Genomic DNA, 20,731 nt, shown 5'->3' with positions numbered 1-20,731 from the left:
GTGCTAGGTTAACAGTTGGACTCAATGATCTTAAAGGTCTTTTCTAACCTAAACAGTTCTGTGATTCCAATTCTCTCACTTTAGTTTCTTATCTCCAAATGGAACCATCATGAAATTACTCCACAGTTGGAAGATGAAAATAAATGTTTTAATTATTCAGCACTAATTTTAACTGCATTGTAGACCTATTCTGTGAAGCTACTCTGGATACTATTTAACAAAGGAACACTTTCTGAAGAATGTCCAGCTTTGGTGAGCAAAGTTAAAAGTAAGTACATTAGTCAATATCCTACCTGAAGCTGGTTGCGATTCTTCTCTGTGAGAAAGTCAAGTTGAAGATCATGTAGATAATAATGGAATGACTTCCCATTACGATCACAGAACAATAGCGATTTGTTAACAAATTCCTGTAGTATATCTTCAACTTCTTCAGTTTCCATATCCCAAAGAATGCAGAGAACCTAAAAAAGCACATTAAGACAGAAAAGAATCAGAACTAAGGGGTAATATGACTTGTAAGAATATTATGAAAGGCTACCAATTAACTGACAACAAAATACATGCTAACAAATATAAACATACCACAAATGGTAATAAATTCAGTAGAGTTACCAATTATTCCATAGCAACCTTTAGGACAGATAATACAAGTTTTCCCATCTTTTGTCTATTTCTGCTGATTTATGGTGATTATATCTTTTTCTTAAAGGAGACAAATTTCATATAACAGTTTTTAAGCCTTCAGAGAGCTCAATTACAATTAAAGAGCTATATATGGAATGCACATTACACTAACCTTATGAATACATTTATTAAATTACAATTTTTTAGTTTCTGTACTGACAATAAAAGTTATGATATAATAAGACCCAACCTAGCAATTACCATTACATTACATATCACGTAATATATACACAACAATTGTAACTTTTATTAATTCTTTAAAGTTATTGTTTGTATCTCACTAAAAGTGCTGAGACTTCTGTATTGCTGTTATTACCTTAGTAGGTACTCTAACATCTTTTGGAAGGATAGAGAGATCTTTATAGTAGTCCCTATAATTGTCATTCAGTTGCTCAACACTTATGGACATTGCTTCATCAAGGGCTTCATAATCATAAGAGGAAGATTTTCGTATTCTTTTAAACTGCTTATTCTGCAGCTGTTTGAGATAGTATTCCCAACGATTAGGGAAGTCTCGTAACAATGCACCTATCAAGGATATCACAAGAGGAGAACCTGAAGGAAAAGATTAAGTTAATCTTAGAGGTCTTCAACAAACACAAAACAATAGTTTAGTCAAGTGGTTGAATAAATAGGTAATTTTCCCAATTCATTGACTAAATTCTTGAGGTGTGGAGAACAGACAAAAGATGTGTCATCCATGTAGACATCTGCAAACTTACAAAATTTAAGTGTAATAGTGGGCAAGGGGAAGACACGCTGAAGAAAACTACTGAAAAATCAACAGGAGACACTTCTACTTAGTTGAAAAAAAAAAAAACAAAAAACAAAAAGCATGTAACAAACACCTGTGTTTTATTTAAGGCATACAGTATTAAAGAACATTCCCTCCTCTATGTGCAAGACAAAACCTAGAATAAAAAAAAATACATTCAGTGGTAAACAGTATGTTAAACAGTGGCAAGTATACCTTTGCATTCCCTTACAAGACAGTTAGCTTGTTCTGGCAGTTCTGATATTTTCATATTCACAAATAGTGATAAAATCTCCAATCCTTTCTCATGTGCTAGTCCACTTTCCACATGAACCTCATACTTATTGCCTAGACACAGAAACATGGAAAAAAAATAAAAGAATGTAAAAAATCCTATGGAAATTGAGAGTATTTTCCAAGTAAAATCTGGAGCAAAGGACCCGGCTTATAATTTTTTCCATAATATTTTATATGCTTAGTACTAAGAAGAGTACAAATTCTACTTATCCAAATCAAGTTTGCATTAGAGAGACAAAAAAGTTAGATTATAATCTAATAATTATAAACGTATTATGGGTATGTCGTAGCAGTGACTGCTGAATAGCATAGAGATAATCAGTCTAACAGAGTGGTGACACAGAGGTTAATTTATCCTGCTGAGAATCATTGCACTCTTCAATGTAGACATATAACTTTCAGGATAATGTATAACATTTATTTCACAAAGAGCATAAAGTCTTACAGACTAGAATTCTAAAACTTTGCCACTTGTGCACAAGTTAATAGACACAGATTCTACTGAATTCTTTTAAAAGTTCACAAGAACAATTTACATACATATACACATACAATCTATGGTGTAGGAGAGGAAAACTGTTCCTTACCAGCCACAGCATCTGTTACGCTCCTATCCCTGCTGGTGATAAGAATCTGACATTGATTATCAAATGCTTTTAATACCCAGGAATCCCAAATGTCATCCAGGATCAAAAGAGATCTAGTGCAAGAAGAAATATTGCAGATTTCAGATCAACTATTGGTGCTAAAATACAGTATTGCATTTTAATAATGAAATAACATTTTCAGCATATCACTGCATTAAGAGGGCATTAAACACTGTGCAAGAAAGCCGAATGTAAGTATCTAAAAAAAAAAAAAGTTTCAACTTATTGATATTTACTGTTTTTCAAGTTCTCAGATATCAGAAATGAACAAAAAAAGTCGTACAGGACTAGATAATAACTCTGCTTGACACAAGCTAGTGATAAGCTTTGTGGGATAAACCATTTCAGTGTTCTTTTGACTCCAGAGTTTTCAGTTTTGATCTTGTCTCTTCAGAATGCTGTATGAGAACAGTCCTCTTGCAAAGGAATTGTCTTTGATGCTGAGGTTCTTTTTACATAAACAACATTTCATAGTGACTACACATTCAAATTCTATGGCTAGTCACGTTTGTAGGTTACTACCTGGAATTTCACCAGAATAATGTACAGTAGACTTCCCTACACCTGTCTATATCTGATAAAGAAGTTACTGAAAATTGTTTTAAAAAAGGGTGGTTCCAAGGGAGCAAGAAGTCAAAAAGATAGGCTGACAAGTAGATTTTTGAATAGAAATATCAGTTATTTGCCTTCTGTGTGTTTTGTGGAGGAAAGGAAGTTACTGTGACCCAATGCTGCAAATTGTTTACATTTGCTGACTTTTTTTTTTTTAAAGGGATGGAGCTACACTAGTCATTGGTTAAATAGTCCAGTTCCCACTGAGGCATGCCAAGACTTCCGCATTTCAGTTCAGCTAGTGATGGTTATGTCACCAGTGCTTATAAATAAGGATTTTATCCTTCATAAACAAGTGTATACACATTATACTGCATTTTCAAAGCTGCATATGTGTCTTGGATACTCATATCTTATTTTTATTATTCCTCTATTAACATTCTTTTGATAAATCAGAGTTTACATGAATAATATCATAGCTATAAATTACTAATTTTGTGATACTTTAACACTTGAAAATATGCTGGGCAGCATGAACTACAGACTGATTTTATGTTTTTAATTAAGCTGAGATCTTCAAAGTCCTTACAGCTCTTTGGTACCAGTGACTTTCATCCCCAACCACACCAGAAAAACCTTAAATCCTAATTAGGATTATTAAAAATATAAAATAAATATAACACTAAAATTATTTAGCAATGCTTCGTAATTATCTACAGTAAAATAGAAGAAGGGGAAGCAAAAAATGGAAGAGTTAGGAAGTTAGTTTAAAAAAAAAAAAAAACAAAAAACAACACAGACACCTTAGATGGTTAGGCCAAAGTTACTCTGCGATGCTTTATCAGTTAAAAAAATAGTGTTTCATTCTACTGACATCACCTGGGATATTTGCGTAGCATCAGCAAACGAAGACGATCTTTAGCCTCCTCAATGTTAAGTGGTGGCCTTTGTGAAAGAGTAGAGTCATGTTCTAATCTACTACAGAGATTCTGAAGTTTTATTAGGAGCCCTGCTTTGTCCTGTTTTCCAACAGAGATCCAATGAACTCCTCCTGGAAAATAATCTAGCAAGAAAAGCAGTATTAATTACGCTATACATTCAAAATCAGAAGTATTTAATAGCAGCTTACAATAGCAATTAATAACTCCATTTCAATTAAAATATAAAACTATAAAGTCTACTGCAAGCCAACCTTGCAACTCTACCATTATCACTATTTTTTATTTTTAAAGGAACAGGCTCCATAGGGTAAGCTTCCCCAGAGAATTCACACTGCCACTGATGCCGTCATCCCGCCCCTCTACATGCCTTCCTGCCTGTGCCTTGACAACCCCTTCTGCGTCCATCTTCCTGCTAGTCTGACTTGGCATTTACTTTTTTCACCCTGTACTACTGCAGGAGTTCAGAGTTTGGGATGTGAAAATTAACCCAAAACAATGAACAAGGCGGCATCTACAAGAGCCAGCTGCAGCAGAGAATGCTGTAGTTTCTATCCCTACATCATGTTTTCTACTGCCTGAGTCCCACTTTCACCTCCAAGTGTCCTATGCAGGGAGAAAAAAAAAAGAAAGAAAAAAAAAAAAAATCATTAAATGGTTTAATTTATGACCTGTTTTAAGCTAAAGTGATACTAATGTAACCACTCCACAAATGCCTGCCCTTATTAAAATACATGCAAAAGTTAGAGCTAGATTTTTTAAACATACAAAGCAAGGGAAGAGTCTGAGGACTTAACAAGAAATGCCCAAAAGGAATATAAATGAAATATTATTATTTTGCACTAATAGAAATAACAATTTCAAGTTTATTAAGGATGTATCTACTCTCATAAAACAAAGCAGATTCCAACGTGAAAATCTATTCAGAATCTTTTACCATAAATTAGTAAAATATTTAGTGATCCCAGAGCACTAAATGGTTACAAAAGATGTAAGTTGCAAGCAAATATTTCAGAAGCACCTAAGGCACTTAGAAACCTAAATCCTGAACTACTTTCAAGATGACATAAGATACTTCAGCATACATGCATACATCTGTAGTAATTTTTATTAAAATATAGACGTTTTTCTAAAAGTACCTTCCAAAAGCTGATGATCCCTTAAAGCTTCTGCTGTTAAAACAGTCTTCCCACAACCTGCCATTCCATAAACTGTGACCCAGCCTGGATCACTTCCCAAGCAGCACAGTTTCTGTTTAATAGCATCTACCAGTTTTGGCCGAGTGACAAACACAACCGGTCTCTGTGGTACACCTCCTTCGCAGAGAATCATCTTAACTAAAAGTTAAAAACAAAAAACATGAAAATAAAAAGTAATTTTGAAATGCAATGTCTCTTCAAACCAAACATCTCCCCACTCCAAATAACTAGTGAGCTTCCCCCTCATACTGGAGTCCGATACAAATGCTCTAAAAACTACCAGACTCACAACACCGAATACTGAAAAAACCTTGCTTTTTGGAAATAAATTATTTAACAGGTCACTAGCTTTACCACCTAAAATAGCGTCCAAATTAATAACTACAGTTTCAGCAAGCTAGTTACATCAATCCCTGTAAGTTAAAAGACAATAAACAGCTCCAGTAGAAACTGTGGCAAACATATTACTACATCCAACTGTCAAGTCACTTTCTCAGCCAGAAGTTACCAGCCCACGGATGCAGCAGCAAAGCAGCATGCTGTGTAAGGCTTTTACTTCGCAGTTCACAGCACAGCACTGTGGTCCAAGCAATACTCCCTTTGATTTAAGCTGAGATAGCACAACTTGCAATAGATCAGGTAAAGCCTCGCAGGAAAGGAAATGTCCACTTCATCCGTCCGCTGCTGGCCAGAAAGTGGCCGTATGCACTGCCATATTATACTGATAAGCTTTGGGAAGTCTTATCTAGGTAATCAAAATTCCACGTGTCTATGATTTCACTCTTCATAAAACGCAGAGTGGCAGTAAATTCAGCATTTAGTCATATGCAGGTGGAAGGTTCTTACCACTAGAAACTACCTATATATTTCATGTCAATCAAAGATGATACTGATGACAATGTAGGTAAAAGTTACGAACTTACGTAAGGTAACTAAAAGATGTGGTGGAGAGAATTAAGCAACCAACTAGATCAACTAGTGGAATGCAGACTGAGAGATTACAGATCACTCTTCAGGAAAAATGTTGGAATTTTGAAGGCTACAACTTCTTTTATGTTAGATTCAGCTTCTTTAATATATACGATTAATAGTCTTTCCTTCATATAGAATAAAAATTCTACAATTTAGAGAAAACTGTGAGAACTTCAGGTTTCCTGTCTTTTAAAATAAATACTACTATATATGAACATTTCCAAGACGACCTACAAGAGTCACAACTGTTTTAAGTCTCCTGTCATATTAAACACATGAAATACAGAAATACTGACTACCACACCACCAAAACAAGTGAATGCACCATACACTCCTTTTTCACCAGAACCAGTAATACGAACAGTCATTTAGAAAGGAATAAAAAAATACAAGTTGTCTTTACTTTCGAGCACAGGGATTGCTTTAGCTATACTGACCGTATGAAGTCATTCCATCCATCGAGCTTTTTCCATTACCAGAGGAGACTGCAGGGATACCATCCTGAAGAAGCGCAGCAAGATCTCTGTACCCTTCATGAAGCAGTGCATTATAAAAGGATCTATATGAATTATTATCTTTTGTAAGAATAATGTTTATTAGCATAGCTGCTCGCTCCTTCTGTGTCATCTAGAAAAAGCATTAAAAGAGATGTTAAATGAAACTAAGAGACCTTAGAAATCATCTATCACTCTGTCAATTATAGACTGTCTGTAGTTACAGAAATAGTCTTGAACTTGACCAAGCCCTTATGAAGTCAATAAAAACTGCATGCCAGGCACATACTTAAGAATTTGCTGAATCCAGGAATGAGATGGACAGAAATTACTATTTTTAAAAAGAATGATAAAACATGTGAGTAGACTAGGAAGATAAATAACAGTGAGAGACCATTCTACCTGTTGTTTCACTCTCTCCTCCTCCTCTAATGTTAGTACTTCGTCAGAAATCATACGATCCATAATATAAGAGGTCTTGATGTCTTTTTCCAATGCTTGGCGATTCCTAAGTAAATAATTTCTACTCTTGACATCCATATTTCTTCATTGTGAAAAAGAGGAAAAATGAAGGAGGAAAAAAAAAAATAAAAAAGAGAAAGTCAAGCCAGAACCAGAACATAACTTACAAGTACAAAGAAAAAAGTTTTAAAACACCTTACGAACTTTGGTTTTAAGTCAGAAAAAGTAGCAGAGCAGATGCATTAGTGGAAAATACAGTGAATCTTCAGGCAAGGTCATACTACAAACTTCAGAAAGTGAAAAAAAATTAGTTGTTTTTTTCACTTTCTGTTTTGATAAAGAGACTTCCATACTACATACATGAATTTAATTATACTGTTTATGACTCACTAGTCTAGCTCAGCTAGACAGTACAGCAGCATAAAGAAAACACTGGGGAACTCTAACATCATTCCTTTTCAACAGAGTAAAAAACTGGCATATTAATAGTTAAGTTGTAAGTTGTAATATGTAACGAGCTACTGTGAATATGGATAGTGTTCTTGAAATATTATTTAGATGCCATATGCTATTATGTTTAATAAAAACATCCAGCTGAGCATTATTATAATTAATCTAACTACAGTATTTCTCTGATTGCTCCACTTAGAGGCACATAAAGCAGGTATTAAAAAGAATTTCAATCTTTAACAATGAAGCAGACTCACAGTAAAACTTTTGTGCTGACTATGTAAGTGGAAGTTTTCATTTTAAAAGCAGATATGTACTACTAATGCCGATAAAAAAGGAAAAAAGTTATTGTCCACATTTCTATGAATTTATGTTTATGAACACTTGCAGAACTAAAGAACTACAGTCTGCGCAAGCTTCTCATATACTAGGAACTTGCTAAATGTCTCTATGAAAAGGTCTTCTCTCTGCTTACTACATCCATCACATTTTTTAATTCCTTGGATCATGTGATTGGGACAACAGGATGCGAAAGAGGACTGGTCTGTGGTTGACAGCACTGGGCAGAACTACAACAGAAAACAAACTTGCTGTGTACCAAATCCCATGAACTCGATGTTGTCTCCAAATCCTGGAGTCCATACAAGTACAGTCGGATCTTGACACACGAGGGAAGCTGCCCCTGAGAATCCCAAATGACCAAAATCGTTGAACCACAGAACAGTTTGGGTTGGAAGGGACCTTTAAAGGCCATCGAGTGCAAACCCCCTGTAAGGAGCAGGGACATCTCCAACCAGACCAGGCTGATCTCTCTGGTCACGCTGCTGAACAACCACCAGAAGTTTCGCAGGCAACCGCAGGCTCCTCCACAGAGCACCCCGGCAGCTGCCCGGGGAGCCTTCGCCTTCTCCTTCCCTCCCGGCTCGGGGGGCCGGGCAGGCCCAGGCCAGCCCCTCCGGGTAAGCACGGAGCGCCTCGGCCGCCGCACCGACAGAATTCCTTCTTTTCACTGAAAACGACGTGGTTAAGGAGGCTTCCACCCCACTCTCACCCCGCCGCACCGCTTAGGGAAGGGGAGGTGAAAGCTCCCCAGTCGAAAAACGTCCAAGTTTCTTAAAAAAAATAACACCCTCAATCCACACGCGAAACAGATACAAACCCCAGGAGCAGACACAACAAAGCGCTACCTCACACCCGGACGCGCCTCGCCCGAGCGCCGTTACCCGCCGCGGGGAGAATGAAACAGAAAGCGGAGCGCTCCGACCCGCCGCCGCCCCGCACCCCGCCGGCCCGGGAGGCTCTGCCCGGCCACCCCCGCAACGCCCCTCTCCCGAGGCGGGGGGTGCAAACCGCCTCTGCTGCCGGGGGGTCCGGAGCCGCGGGCAGGAGTCAGCCTCGGGGACGTCGCGGAGAAACCGCTCGGGCACAGCCCTTCCTCGCCCGGCCCTGCCTCCCTCTCCGCCCTCGCCGCTCACCGGGCGGGCAGCGCCGGGCCCTCAGGAGCCGCCCGGCAACAAGTTCTCGCCTCGCCCCGAGGAGCCGTCACTGCCCGCTCCGCACCCGGGAAGCGGCGCGCCTCAAGCACTTCCTCCTTCCGGGCCCGCGGGTGGGAGAAGGGCTGGGCCGGCCCACTACCCTGCCCGGCGGCCCGCAGCAGCCCGGCCCCCCGCGGAACAAAGCCCGGCGCTCCCGCGCCGGCGCAGAACCGCGGAGGCTCGGCCGTTTCGGTGTGAGCGGCGGCCGCGGGAGCGCGCCTGACGTGGCGCGGCGCTGGCCCGGGCCGGAGGTGGGGCGGTGGGGCTGCGGGGCGTGCAAGCGTGGTAACGGCCCGGCCCGGCCCGGCCCGCCTCGCTTCCCCACCAAGGCCGGAGGAAGCGCTGAGGGTCCGGCGGAGGAGCGCGGCAGCGGTGTGCCCGGCTGCCGAGGGAGGGGGAAAGGCGGCCCAAGGCGCTGAGGGTCGGTGGGGTCCCGGCGGCCTGCGCCGAGGGCGGGCGGGGGGCTCCCCGGGGCGGAGAGAACGTGGCAGCGCTCTGTAGGGGAGGGGGCGGTCGGTGGCTTTCCGTGCCCCAGTGCTGGGGCAGGCGGGGCGGTGGCTGGGGGGCTCGGGAGGGTCTGGGGGGGGGGGAGGAGAGCGGGGGAGAGAGGGTCTGGGGAGATCTGGGGGAGAGCGGGGCTGCGCTCTGAAGTTCTGGCTAAAGCCGAGCTGTGGTTCGTGTATTAAACTATTTCCCTACCTGCCATGCAGAGCTGTTTTTTAACTTCGTAATACGTGCTGTCAATCACAAATGTGTTTTGAGAGTTACAAAGCAGCGTTTTTGACACTTTTTTTGGAGAGCAAGAGCTGGGGTTTTTTTTCCTTACATACTTGGAGCATGCTTCCTTCTGTGCATACTAGCTGTGTGCTCCTGTGACCGATTGAGATTTTAAACAGTGCCTTTTACACGCCTATGCGACTATGTAAGTGTCTCTAATACTAAAATATTTATATTTTGACCTGTGATTAAGCCACAATACTGCAAAATGATCCAGAAAGAAGCGCAACGTTTTTGTCTCAAACTGTGCAGAACTGAATCCAAGAATCGAGTCTTTTGAGTAGTATGGTGGAAAATTTTAGGCTTCAAAATTCCACTCTCTACTTCCGCTTCATTAGAATCAGAGGTTTTGTACTCTTCAAAACTGGAGATTCATGTTGCCTGAATCTATTCGGACCTTAATTTTAGTAAAGAGGACATTATAGCTTTTCTTTTATCTAGATGCATTATTTCATTGATCTTCTGTGCTTTCAATTAACTGATGTCTGTGGCTTTACAGATGATATGAAATCATTACAACAGAACCATTTCTAAATTAAGTCTTGATTTGCAATCCCATTTTTAAAAATCAGAAAATTAATTTTCCTCTTTAATGCAGAGTAGGTAATATTTTTTTTAAATCTACCAGTAAAACAGGATAGTAAAATTGCTGATGAAATTGTGACAGTAATCAACTATAAAAAGAAATATGCTTTCAGCCCGTGTGATTTTAAATGTATCTTCAAAATGGCTTATTGTCAAACAGATGAAATACTTCTGGAAAGGTGGAAATAGCTAAAGTTTGAAAAGTCAGTTCAGTTTGAGAAAATATGAAAGCAGTGTTTTATAGTATTAAAACAAAACATTTTCTCAAAGTCTTACCTAAGTGTTGTGACACTTTACAAAAGTTTGTATAACTAGAAAACATAGTAAACACTGAAGGAAACATTTTAGGGAGTTTATTTATGTAACTAAAGGGCGAAAGGTTGTATTTGGGAACACTTAGAAGTAACTAATACTTTTTGGGTATTTGGGTGGGTTTGTTTTTTTTTTTGCCCCCCCCAGCTCTCTGTTTTGTTTCTGCTTTTGAAAACACAAAATGTCTGAAGTTAAGCAGAGGAAAAAAGGTATTTCTTCATCCAAGACCAATGAAGGTTCACAAAAGGTTGAGAAGCAAAATAATTGTGGGAAGGTGGCGAGTCCCAGGACCAGCAATAATCGCAGTTCCTCTTGGATGGACTCACGGACAAGCTTGAGCATCATTTCACTCGCCGTTTGCCTAGTGCTGACCTGGTATGTAACCCTCTAAAGCGGATTTTAATATTTTCTTTTGTATTCTATCCTGTATTCAGGCATGGGTAATGTGACTAGTTACATTTGATTGTAATGTTTGGGTTAAGTGGCTATATAAACTTGTTAAAGCTAGAACGGTCAAAAAAAGAATAGCAGTATTCACAGGTGTGCAAACATTGGTATACAGTGAGGGATTACAGAAGCTCGATCTGTTCTGTTCTCTTGAAAGTTTAAAAGATGCCTTGCTCATGAATTGTAAATACCTGCTTTGGAGACTGTATCTAACTGTGAAGAGCAACTTAATCTGACAATAAGTACCATAAGGCTCATTTGGCAGGTGATAAATAAATTAACAGTAGAAGTGGAGTTTTCTGTAAATAATTTGCTCAGCAGTGTGCTAAATTGTTCATCAGATGGAGTCTTCTAGTAAAGGTCAAATATCTTTGTAAAAGTTGTTTTAGAATATCTTAGCGGCATCAGTACCTTAGTTCCATCAGAAACTGAGCTTCTTGCAGAAATCATATGATGAAATTCTAAGAAATCTAGTGCAAGAAACTAGTCCAGATTATTACACTCTAGGTGTCAATCTGAAAATGTAGGTAAAACTTCTTATTTTAATATCACCTAGATTTCACTGTCTAAATCTTTGAGAAAGAGAACAGCATAGTAGAATAAAATTATTAGTGATGCTTCTGCTTAATGTTTTAAGTGTATCTGTTTATGTCTGTTTTGCATTTATCTACCTACAGCTAGCATTTCAGCTTTTATTGCCTCATTTAAGCTGTATAGACTATTGTAGATCTTTTGAAACTTCTAATTGCTATGCAGTATACTAATAAATAGCAATTTATCAACGTACAAGTATTTAAAATAAACTCTATTGTTCTAGGTAAAATTGTTCTTACTACTGAGAGGACCCCTGCATAGTCTACAGTAAACAATGTTTTGGGATTAGTAAACATCCAGCAAAATTCAGGGTTTTTTTGGTTGGTTTTCCGTTTCCATTTTAACTGGACAAAGTGCTTACAGTTCAGAAAGCTCCCACGTTCACACTAAATGAATCTTGTACGTATGTAAAGTACAAGATTGAGATCTCTACTCTCTCTTCAAAGCTGTCATAATCATAACAGTAGCTATACAAACTTTACCACAATCCGCTATATGTTCTTGCATAGTTACAATTAAACAACATTAACAAGCCTTTCTAAATCCAAAGGCTTCTATGCATGATTTTTTGGATGCTTTGCAAGAAAGTCCAAATGAATTTTTGTGGTTTATTTCCACCAGTTAAATAATATTTTATCAGTAAAATGTACTGCCTTACCTGTGAAGCAGTGCATTATGAGCATGTAATGGCCTCCCTACGTCAGTAGTCTTACCGGACCTTTTTCCTGTTTGAATGGCATACTGTGTAAAAGTGAAGCACATCTATGGATGTTTCCTTATTTTTCCATCTCTATGGGAAGGCAATTCCCATATGAAGACAGATCAACTTCATTAAACTTTTTTTTTTTTTTTTTCCTCTCATGTATTAATCTAACAAATTATGTGAGCACTAACGCCTGCAGTAACAGATTGCTGTGAATCAGGTCCTGGAACACTTCATATAGGCTAATTATGTAGTTAAGTTTACTATTTATTTATTTGCAATTTGCAGGTTCCTGTTTCAGCAGTCGGGTCAATTTGCTGATATGGAAAAAAAGTACAACTTCTTACAGCAAGAAAAATTCCTGGATGTGGAAAATAAAGTTAACATAATTTCTGAAAAGGTAATCATTAACATCTTAATTGGATAATCTCTGGTGAACATTTGCCGTTGTTTTCCTTTGTTGTCATTTAGTTAAATTTAACTTGACTGTTTTAAAATAAATTTTCATAATATGTTCTACTTGCCTGTGAATAGGTCTTTGGAGAATATTTCATGTGAATAAACGTGTCAGTTCATGCCATTGTTCAAGTATGTGAATACAGTGATTGTATCTCAGTATTATTTTTTAGACTTTAAAGTATTTTTCAAAACTTACATTGATGCAGATGCTTCATTCTCCCAGTACTGTTCTGTGTTTAATTCTAATATACATTTCTTTGAAGAAAATGTACAGGAACTTTTATGTAGTAGACCTGTTATAATAATAGGAAAGACATAATGAAGTAATAGTAATATTTTTTTCATTGCTGTTTTATTTTCTTATCTATGTGTGACGTTATCAAGTAGAAAGCTTGAGCTGGTTGCTGAATTATCCCCTCTATCTTGCAGATAATGATGAGAGTACAGCATGGCTTTTGCCAGTGGTGTTGTTTTAGTACTGATCTCATAATCATGTCATTTATACATGACATAATTTGGATATTTATATACTGCACTTCAGATTGCAAAATGTTGCATGGGATTTAGGTATTGTGATACACTGTTACAAAAAAAAAAGCCCCAAACCACCATGGAAAATAGGAGATTGACAACAAAGAAAATGGCATGTATTTTATAGAAATTTAACAACATACCCTTTTCTGTGACTTTTTCATGCTAGGTTAATCAACAATATTTTAAAGGTTAAATATAAAAACAAATCATATAGGAACTTTATAACAAGTGAAGTGGTTTCTAAGGGACTTTATTCTCTGTTAAATAAATGCGAATGGTTTTGTGTTCTTACTTCTGTTAAGTAGACATGGACATTGTTTTGTGTTATAAATGCAGCTTGAGTCTTCTGAAAGTATCCTACAAGAAGCTGCCTCATCCATCTCTGTGATGCCTGAGTTTGAGCAGGAAATATCTTCTCTTCGTAACATCATAAATGACATTCAGAACAATGAACAGATTCTCTCTATAAAGATGCAGACCATTAATGAGAAGTTCCAAAATGTTACAAATTCCTGGAGACGAAGCTTGGATGAAATGAACACAAACACTAGTGGTTTAAAATCTGAAGCAAAGTTCATACATACAGAAGTTACTTCCCAAATTAATGACGTTGACCAAAGAATTAAATCACTTTCAGAAAGAGTAAGAGATTTGGAAGACAGTACAGCCAGAAATATTAAAACACTAAAAAGGCAAGAAGATGATGAATTCTCTAGAGTTGAACAAAAGTTGGACTTGCATGCAAAGGCAGTTGAAAAGCTAGAAGAAGAACAGAATAGTCTGGTAGCCAAGGACACAGACCTGAATCAGAAACTTGCGAACTATGAACCTAAAATTAAGGAGTGCAAGACCCATTTGCCAGCAATTGAACATGCTATTCACTCTATTCTTAGATTATCAAGTGAATTGCTAAGTATGGAGAGAAAGATAGAGAACTTGACAACACAGCTATATACTGTGGAAAATGATATACTAAAAACTGTTTCTGATACAGCGGCAATGCAAAAGGTTCTTGAAGGCATGCAGTACAACGACAGCATATTGAAAGTGCAAAACAACATACTTGTTTTAGAAGAAGTAGTGCATGAGATAAAAGTATCTTCAACAGCAAAAGAAATAACTTTAGAAAGCTATAACTTAGAAAATGACCAGAATGGGGATAAGTGAACTTGGACTTAGGTTTTCATTGAGGAAACAGCACTTTAATTGATTATAAATAATGTGACTTCAACGTATGTTAAGGGTAGCTGAAATATTATTATTAATTTAAATAGACATTGGATCAGATTGAAAGGCAAACTTATAATAAGGAGGTTAGAGAGCAAGAAATACTGTGTTGGAGGAGGCAAGAAGTATTTTCTTAAATAACTTAAAGATTATTTTCAGCTTATTTATTAAAAGATCATTTTTATTAAAATGGAGTTTGAAGCAAAGTATTTAGATTTAAGAAAAAAAAGTCAGAACCGGAGATGTCAGATTAAAATGTATATTTAGTTTTCGCTACTTTGTTTTCTATATTTTTACTTTTTGTATCATATTCCATGGGCTTGTAACACAATGAACAATTATGTTCATATCTCTAGGCAGATATACATTGTACGTTGCTTTTAATGTATTACATACCATAATGGTTTTGTGCCATGGTACAGATTTCTCAATGTCAGAGCTGTTACTGGGATCTACATATTTTATTATGTGCAGAAAACATGAAGTACATGTTTAACAGCTGAAGCTTAGGTACAATAGTATTACAGAAAACACTAGTAAAGAACCCCTTACTGAGAACCTTGTCTGGTACTGGTATTTATAAGCAAGGGGTTACATAACATAGCAGCTGGTTTTATTTCTTTGAAACCATGCAAATAGCCTCCTTAGACCTAATTTCCAGCCTTTTCAAATTTCCTAAAATCACTAGCATCATTTTGTTCTGCCGTTCAACTCTTTGGACTACATATAGACTGAAGTTCTTATTGACAGATATTCCTGTTGCAAGCTTGGTGCGATCAGTCACCGCAGTAGTTGCGGGGGGGTTTGGTGCTGTTAGAAACAAGTTTTAGCCTTTTCTTCTGTAGAATGTTCTGTGTTAAGCATTACATGACATGCCTGGTATTGTTTTGCATTTCATATGGAAAATAATTAGCAGCCTCACTGGCATTGTTTCCCAGACTCTGGTGAACCAAAAGCTACAAAGCAATTTGTGAAAGCCATGGAGTTATGTACTTGGGGACAGAGAATATCTAATTTATCCATGGATCTAATAGATCTGCTTATACAGGACATAGTACTACCTTATAGACCTGGTAGCTGTTCATTGACATTTGGATCTCAGGACCAGCATAAATTTGTGTTTGTTTGTTTCTGATTCCTGATTTCTGAACTTGGGAAAGGAGATTGCTTAGTAGACAGTACGAACCCATAACATTTATGACTTAATCAGGCTTCAGTTAAATAACTCTGGTTTTGTACATTCATTTATCTACAACTCTACTGCAATCTTCACTGAACAGATAATGCTGGACGTTCAAGAGACTATTAAGCCAGCATTTCTCAATGTTATAGTCTTTCAGTTTCATATATTTATTACGTTATCTGTAGATCTGTATCTGTTTACAGTCATATTCAATAAAAATATATTGTTGTTGCTTGCCCTGTCCTGGTGCACCATCTAATTCAGAATAAATTGCTCTTCCAGAAGAGAATATGGAATAAATACTTTAGCATTCAGTAGTCCATTAAGAAATACTATTCTTTATGGAAATGTTTTTAAAATACTTTTCCCAAGTGTGTTTCTACTTCATGTATGTTTGGGGAAGAGTGGCTAAATTACCAGTGGTATGCTCCCCAATTTAATGTCTGTCATCAACCCCAACCCTATTGAAAGCTGAATGTATATGAGATTGAATAAGAAATCCTCATCCTTAGGGAGCAGTAACTAGGAAACCAGCACAACTCTACAAAACCTATATTTTGGTATTTTTGTTTTGAAGCAAACAGTTCTGTGCTAGTGAGGAATGACCAACACTATCAAAAAGTTAAAAACATTTGTTTCTTTGGTGATATTTTCCCCTCTACTATCAAGAAAAGGATTAGTAACTTGACACTAATTACAGCCTCTTAGAATGTCTTTCAGCTTGCCCGCTTGGTGTTTTTTTATTCTCTCCAAGTTCCACACTGACTTATCAGAGATTGAACAGAATAGCATCACTCAGGTATTTTCCTTTCTCAGATTTGAAAACCAAGAACCAATCATCCAAAAAAAAAAAAAAAAAAAACCAGAACAAGTGAACTAGCAAATTCAACCAAAAATCCAACAGTAGCCTGAGCATTCCCTTATTAACATAGCTTTTATAGAGGCAGGCTGCTTACGTAATATTTTCCCTGTGAAGTATTTTGGTGGCTATTTAAACAAAAGGGAACCATGCCTAATTCCTTTGGCTTTTTTCTTCTGTGCACGCCATGTTCAAAATACATATTATGATTACCAAAATAAAAACACATCAGTTAATTATGGTGCATGATTTTTGGATAAGAGAATTTTGAAGTGGGCATCTTTCTAAAATGTTTCTGAATATCTTTCTACATGTGTCTTTCTGGATCACGCAGGTTATAGGCTTAATACAAAAATTTCTGTATATAAGAAGGTTGCATTTGATGACTTGTGTTTTCAGAGGTCATGCTGAAAGTCATACAGCACCTTTCTGTAAATTTTGTTACAATACTGTCGTAGTTCAGCCCCGACGGGGACCAGACTACGCAGTCTCTCTCTCATTCCCCCCACTCTCCGAGAGAATAGGAGGAGATTTGGCAAACAAAAGAAAACCAGAAGAAAAAAAAACCAAACACGTGGGTTGAGATTGAACAATAAGTAAATTTAACAGTAATGACAAAAGAAAACAAAACAGTGATGGAACGCAAATACAGTACAATAGCTCACAACAGATCTCCACATCCAGTCTCTTCCAACTAGGAGGGCCTCCCTTCAGCACCCTCCTCACTTATATACTGAGCATGATGTCAGATGGGATGGAATAGCCCTTTGGCTAATTTGGGTAAATTAACCCCAGCTGTTAGCTAATTAGTTAACTATCCCAGCCATAGGGGCTACCAGCTTCAGTTCTCCACCCAGCTCAGGTAAATATTAACTCTATCCTGGCCAGAACCAGGACAAATACAAAAAGTAGTAACATTTGAATTTGGTATTTATACTGAAAGAAAAAAAAAATTGTTGGTTGTGTTGCAACAAGTTTATTTCCTAAAGACAAGGTTTGTGCTCAGTTTCAATATCAGATTAGTATGGTATTTCATTAGAGTATAGCTTTAACTTTGATATGAGTTTTTAAGCTAGAAATCTTGTCAAATATTTTTATTTGTATCCCTCTAGTGTGAAAAGACTTGGAACTTAATGGAACAGCTGGAAGATTTTCAAGTAATTTCTTACATTAAACATCTGCAGGAAGATATTTATACAATGAAAACATGGTCTAGCAGCGTAATTAAAAAACAAGAAGAACTGCAGAAGAATTTAACAACCCTTTTTGATGCAGTTTCAAGTGCTGAACAGAATGCAGCTTCTGTAGCAAAAAAAGTAACTTTGACGATTGTGACAGTAAAAACTGACATAAGGCGCATTTCAGGCCTAGTCTCAGATATGACTGCACTGACAGATTCTTTGCAAACACTAGAAGATAAAGTAGAAAAAGGTGAAAAGAAGACAGTAAAAAATATAGGTGACCTGCTTAGCAGTAGCATCGATCGAAGTACAGAACTACAAAGCTTGGCATCCAGTAATGCAAGAAAAATTGAGCAAATTAAGACAGCATTATCTGAGTTACGGAATGACTTTAACAAGCATTCAGATAGACTTTTGAATCTTGAAGGTGACAGAGCAAAAGTTCTGAAGACGGTTACATTTGCAAATGATTTAAAACCCAAGATGTACAACCTTAAAAAGGATCTCGCCATCCTGGAGCCATTAATAAATGACCTAACACTGAGAATAGGAAGATTAGTGGAGGATGTATTACGACGGGAGAAGGAAATTGCTTTACTGAATGAGAAACTGGCCAATCTAACAAGAGTTCAAACTGAGATCAAAGATATGAAAGATGAAATAACCAAGATTTCAGACATGAATTGATCACACTGAAATGTCACTGCCTAAAGAATAGTAATATTTAAGGAGCGTTAACTCTATCTCAGAAGGCAGACAATATGTAAAGGCTTCATTTAGAAGCACACTGAAACTTAACTAGAGATTGGTCCCTTGTCTTTGAAGAAAACAAAAATGTCACAGTGGTTTCAAGGGACAACAAGCTGCAATGTGACCAAAAAACCGTGTCTGTATGTGTTTCTTTCTGAAGGATGACAAATGCTATATTTAATAAATTGCTTGTTTTGTACAATAAAAGTATTAAAGCTTAAAATATTGTTCTTACCTTTAGAGTTTGCTTTCATGAAGAAAGTAGGGCCCAAAATTGACAGATCTTCAGCTTTCCGGCTCCAAAGGAAGGAATAAAATGGTAGTTTCCAGGTAGTTAAACAAGGGTTAATCAAAATGCAGTAGCAATTTAATATTGTCTCAATATATTAACTCTTCGATTTTTGTAAACTGTAGCACACTCTTTTTCTCTTTTTGTAAGTAATCAGTATTTAAATAGGTAAATGCAGTGAAGGAAGCAATGCTTATAAATAATGCTGATGCCTTGCAAAAAGATTTTCTGTGCGGCTTTATAATTGTAATCACATCACTGCAGCACTGTTAAGTCTTTAAAACACTGAACTCTACATGGGGACAAAGCTTTGAAAGACCTACTAACTCTACTGATGGCTTTCCCCTAGTGTCATGGCATCTGTTCAGGAATCCTAACAGCATTATTCATTCATTGTTTCTTAGCCTGTAAAATACTATAGTGAACGGCAGAATTAGCAAAGAGAAGCTACTTAGGTCCCAAAAGGTTAGGCTGATAGGAGCCACTGACAGTATTTCTGTAGTGGAGAGCAAGACTTTAAGAAGTCTGAGCCATTTGAAAATGCGGTAGGCAGTAGATTGAAGTAACAAGATAACGGAAATGGGTTTAGCAGAGGAAAGACAGGAAAGTACATTAAACTGGAATAAAAATGACTGTAAAAAACAATTAGGAGAGATACAGCAATTAAGAAAATCCCTATAAATGAAATTATATCAAGAAGTATAAGCATATAGTAAGGCCTTTCTAACTTCTCAGTTGTTTAGTTGGTCATACCTGAACATCTTGCAGCTACTAGACTCTTGGTCGTATGAAATACAGAACCATTCCCCTCCCTCACTATTCTCATCCTCATGCAGCATCCAATATCTTTTGACCTGCTTCATGTTGCTGGTTTTCCGTACTTTGCTTGCTTTGTTGCCCTCAGTCAATGTTAAATGCTTTGTTTCGTCAAGTTCTCCTCTTTTTGCTATGGGTCCATTCTTGCCTCCAATTTTCTTGTACCCCTTTCCAATTCACGTGACAGACCACAAGGATAAACCTGTCAAAATACAAGTTTTCCTAGAAAGCATCCACAGGTACTATTTACCAACCGGTGTCCCTTTGCCCTTTCACACAATTCTTAAGCAAGCCCCTGAAAATAACCAAATGGCATTTGAAGGGGACAGAAAAATTAAAGAACATCCAGAATGATCAGCCATGCTAAAGCATGGGTTGTGTATCTTACCTGAAGAAAAATATACAGGCACACACATACACCATAAGAAGTCAGGATTTACATAATATATCTCATTTGTATATTAAAGCCTGGATGTCACTGAATCCACCAATCCCGGGGAGCGATTTTTGTGCAAGCTCATGTTAGTCCCATCCAGGAGAGCACTTGGCACTCAATATTTTTGGTCCAAAATACACTAATAGCTAGGCTTTTCTCACGCAAATACAGACTGCCTACAATGAATAAATCTGCCTTGTACTGTAGAAAGAAACGGAGACTTTGGATTTAAAACAAGGAACCACGCAACCATCGTGACAAGTTATGAAAAGATGAGTTAAGGTAAACTGAATGTATCGTAAGGGTGTCAGATTTTGACGGATGTGAAGTTTAATTATCTCAGCAAAATCTCCATACATATTTTATTTACACAAGTGAAGTGGAAAATATGCTCCAGCTGCACAGTTAATCAGAGAAGTCTCGACAGAGCAAAGTCTTTCTGGATGAAAAGGGCACACTCTGTCTTTGGAAGAGTAACCAGAAAGTAAGCCAGGATAAGCAACTGTTGATTCACTTTCAACCCCCAAATCTCAGAACATACTCCTGTTCATGGTCTGCAGGGGAAGTTAAGTATGCAAAAAATGTTACGGAACTA

General features: G+C 37.6%; 2 protein-coding genes across 6 annotated transcripts in view; one reads left to right on the top strand and one right to left on the bottom strand.

Moving 5' to 3' along the window:
* APAF1 (apoptotic peptidase activating factor 1) overlaps positions 1 to 8,762 on the bottom strand; it is a 34,814-nt gene extending 26,052 nt beyond the window's left edge. For both annotated transcript variants that reach the window (XM_086750729.1, XM_086750734.1), the window contains exons 1-9: positions 8,637 to 8,762; positions 6,940 to 7,081; positions 6,481 to 6,670; positions 5,012 to 5,209; positions 3,814 to 3,997; positions 2,323 to 2,435; positions 1,655 to 1,786; positions 1,001 to 1,239; positions 294 to 461 (exon numbers count right to left, since the gene is read on the bottom strand). In XM_086750729.1, coding sequence (XP_086606855.1) covers positions 294 to 461; positions 1,001 to 1,239; positions 1,655 to 1,786; positions 2,323 to 2,435; positions 3,814 to 3,997; positions 5,012 to 5,209; positions 6,481 to 6,670; positions 6,940 to 7,077 — 1,362 coding nt within the window. In that variant the 5' untranslated portion in view covers positions 7,078 to 7,081; positions 8,637 to 8,762. The remainder of the gene's footprint in view (positions 1 to 293; positions 462 to 1,000; positions 1,240 to 1,654; positions 1,787 to 2,322; positions 2,436 to 3,813; positions 3,998 to 5,011; positions 5,210 to 6,480; positions 6,671 to 6,939; positions 7,082 to 8,636) is intronic.
* A 470-nt stretch (positions 8,763 to 9,232) lies between these two features.
* On the top strand, positions 9,233 to 19,025 carry IKBIP (IKBKB interacting protein). Of its 4 annotated transcripts, XM_086750779.1 has the most exons (6): positions 9,281 to 9,405; positions 9,695 to 9,906; positions 10,806 to 11,033; positions 12,691 to 12,802; positions 13,732 to 14,037; positions 17,777 to 19,025. In XM_086750779.1, exons 3-6 carry the CDS (start codon positions 10,840 to 10,842, stop codon positions 18,530 to 18,532), a joined length of 1,368 nt encoding a protein of 455 aa, XP_086606905.1. In that variant the 5' UTR covers positions 9,281 to 9,405; positions 9,695 to 9,906; positions 10,806 to 10,839; the 3' UTR covers positions 18,533 to 19,025. The 4 variants fall into 4 exon arrangements, with proteins under 4 accessions (XP_086606874.1, XP_086606885.1, XP_086606905.1 ...); XM_086750748.1 differs by lacking the exon at positions 17,777 to 19,025 and having other exon boundaries at positions 9,233 to 9,356; positions 13,732 to 16,040; XM_086750769.1 differs by lacking the exon at positions 13,732 to 14,037.
* Positions 19,026 to 20,731: the final 1,706 nt, after the last annotated feature.

Source organism: Chlamydotis macqueenii, chromosome 1 (assembly GCF_036417535.1).
Source record: "Chlamydotis macqueenii isolate bChlMac1 chromosome 1, bChlMac1.mat, whole genome shotgun sequence".
NCBI classification, from domain to species: Eukaryota; Metazoa; Chordata; class Aves; order Otidiformes; family Otididae; genus Chlamydotis; species Chlamydotis macqueenii.
This window is presented reverse-complemented; position numbering and strand designations above follow the sequence as displayed.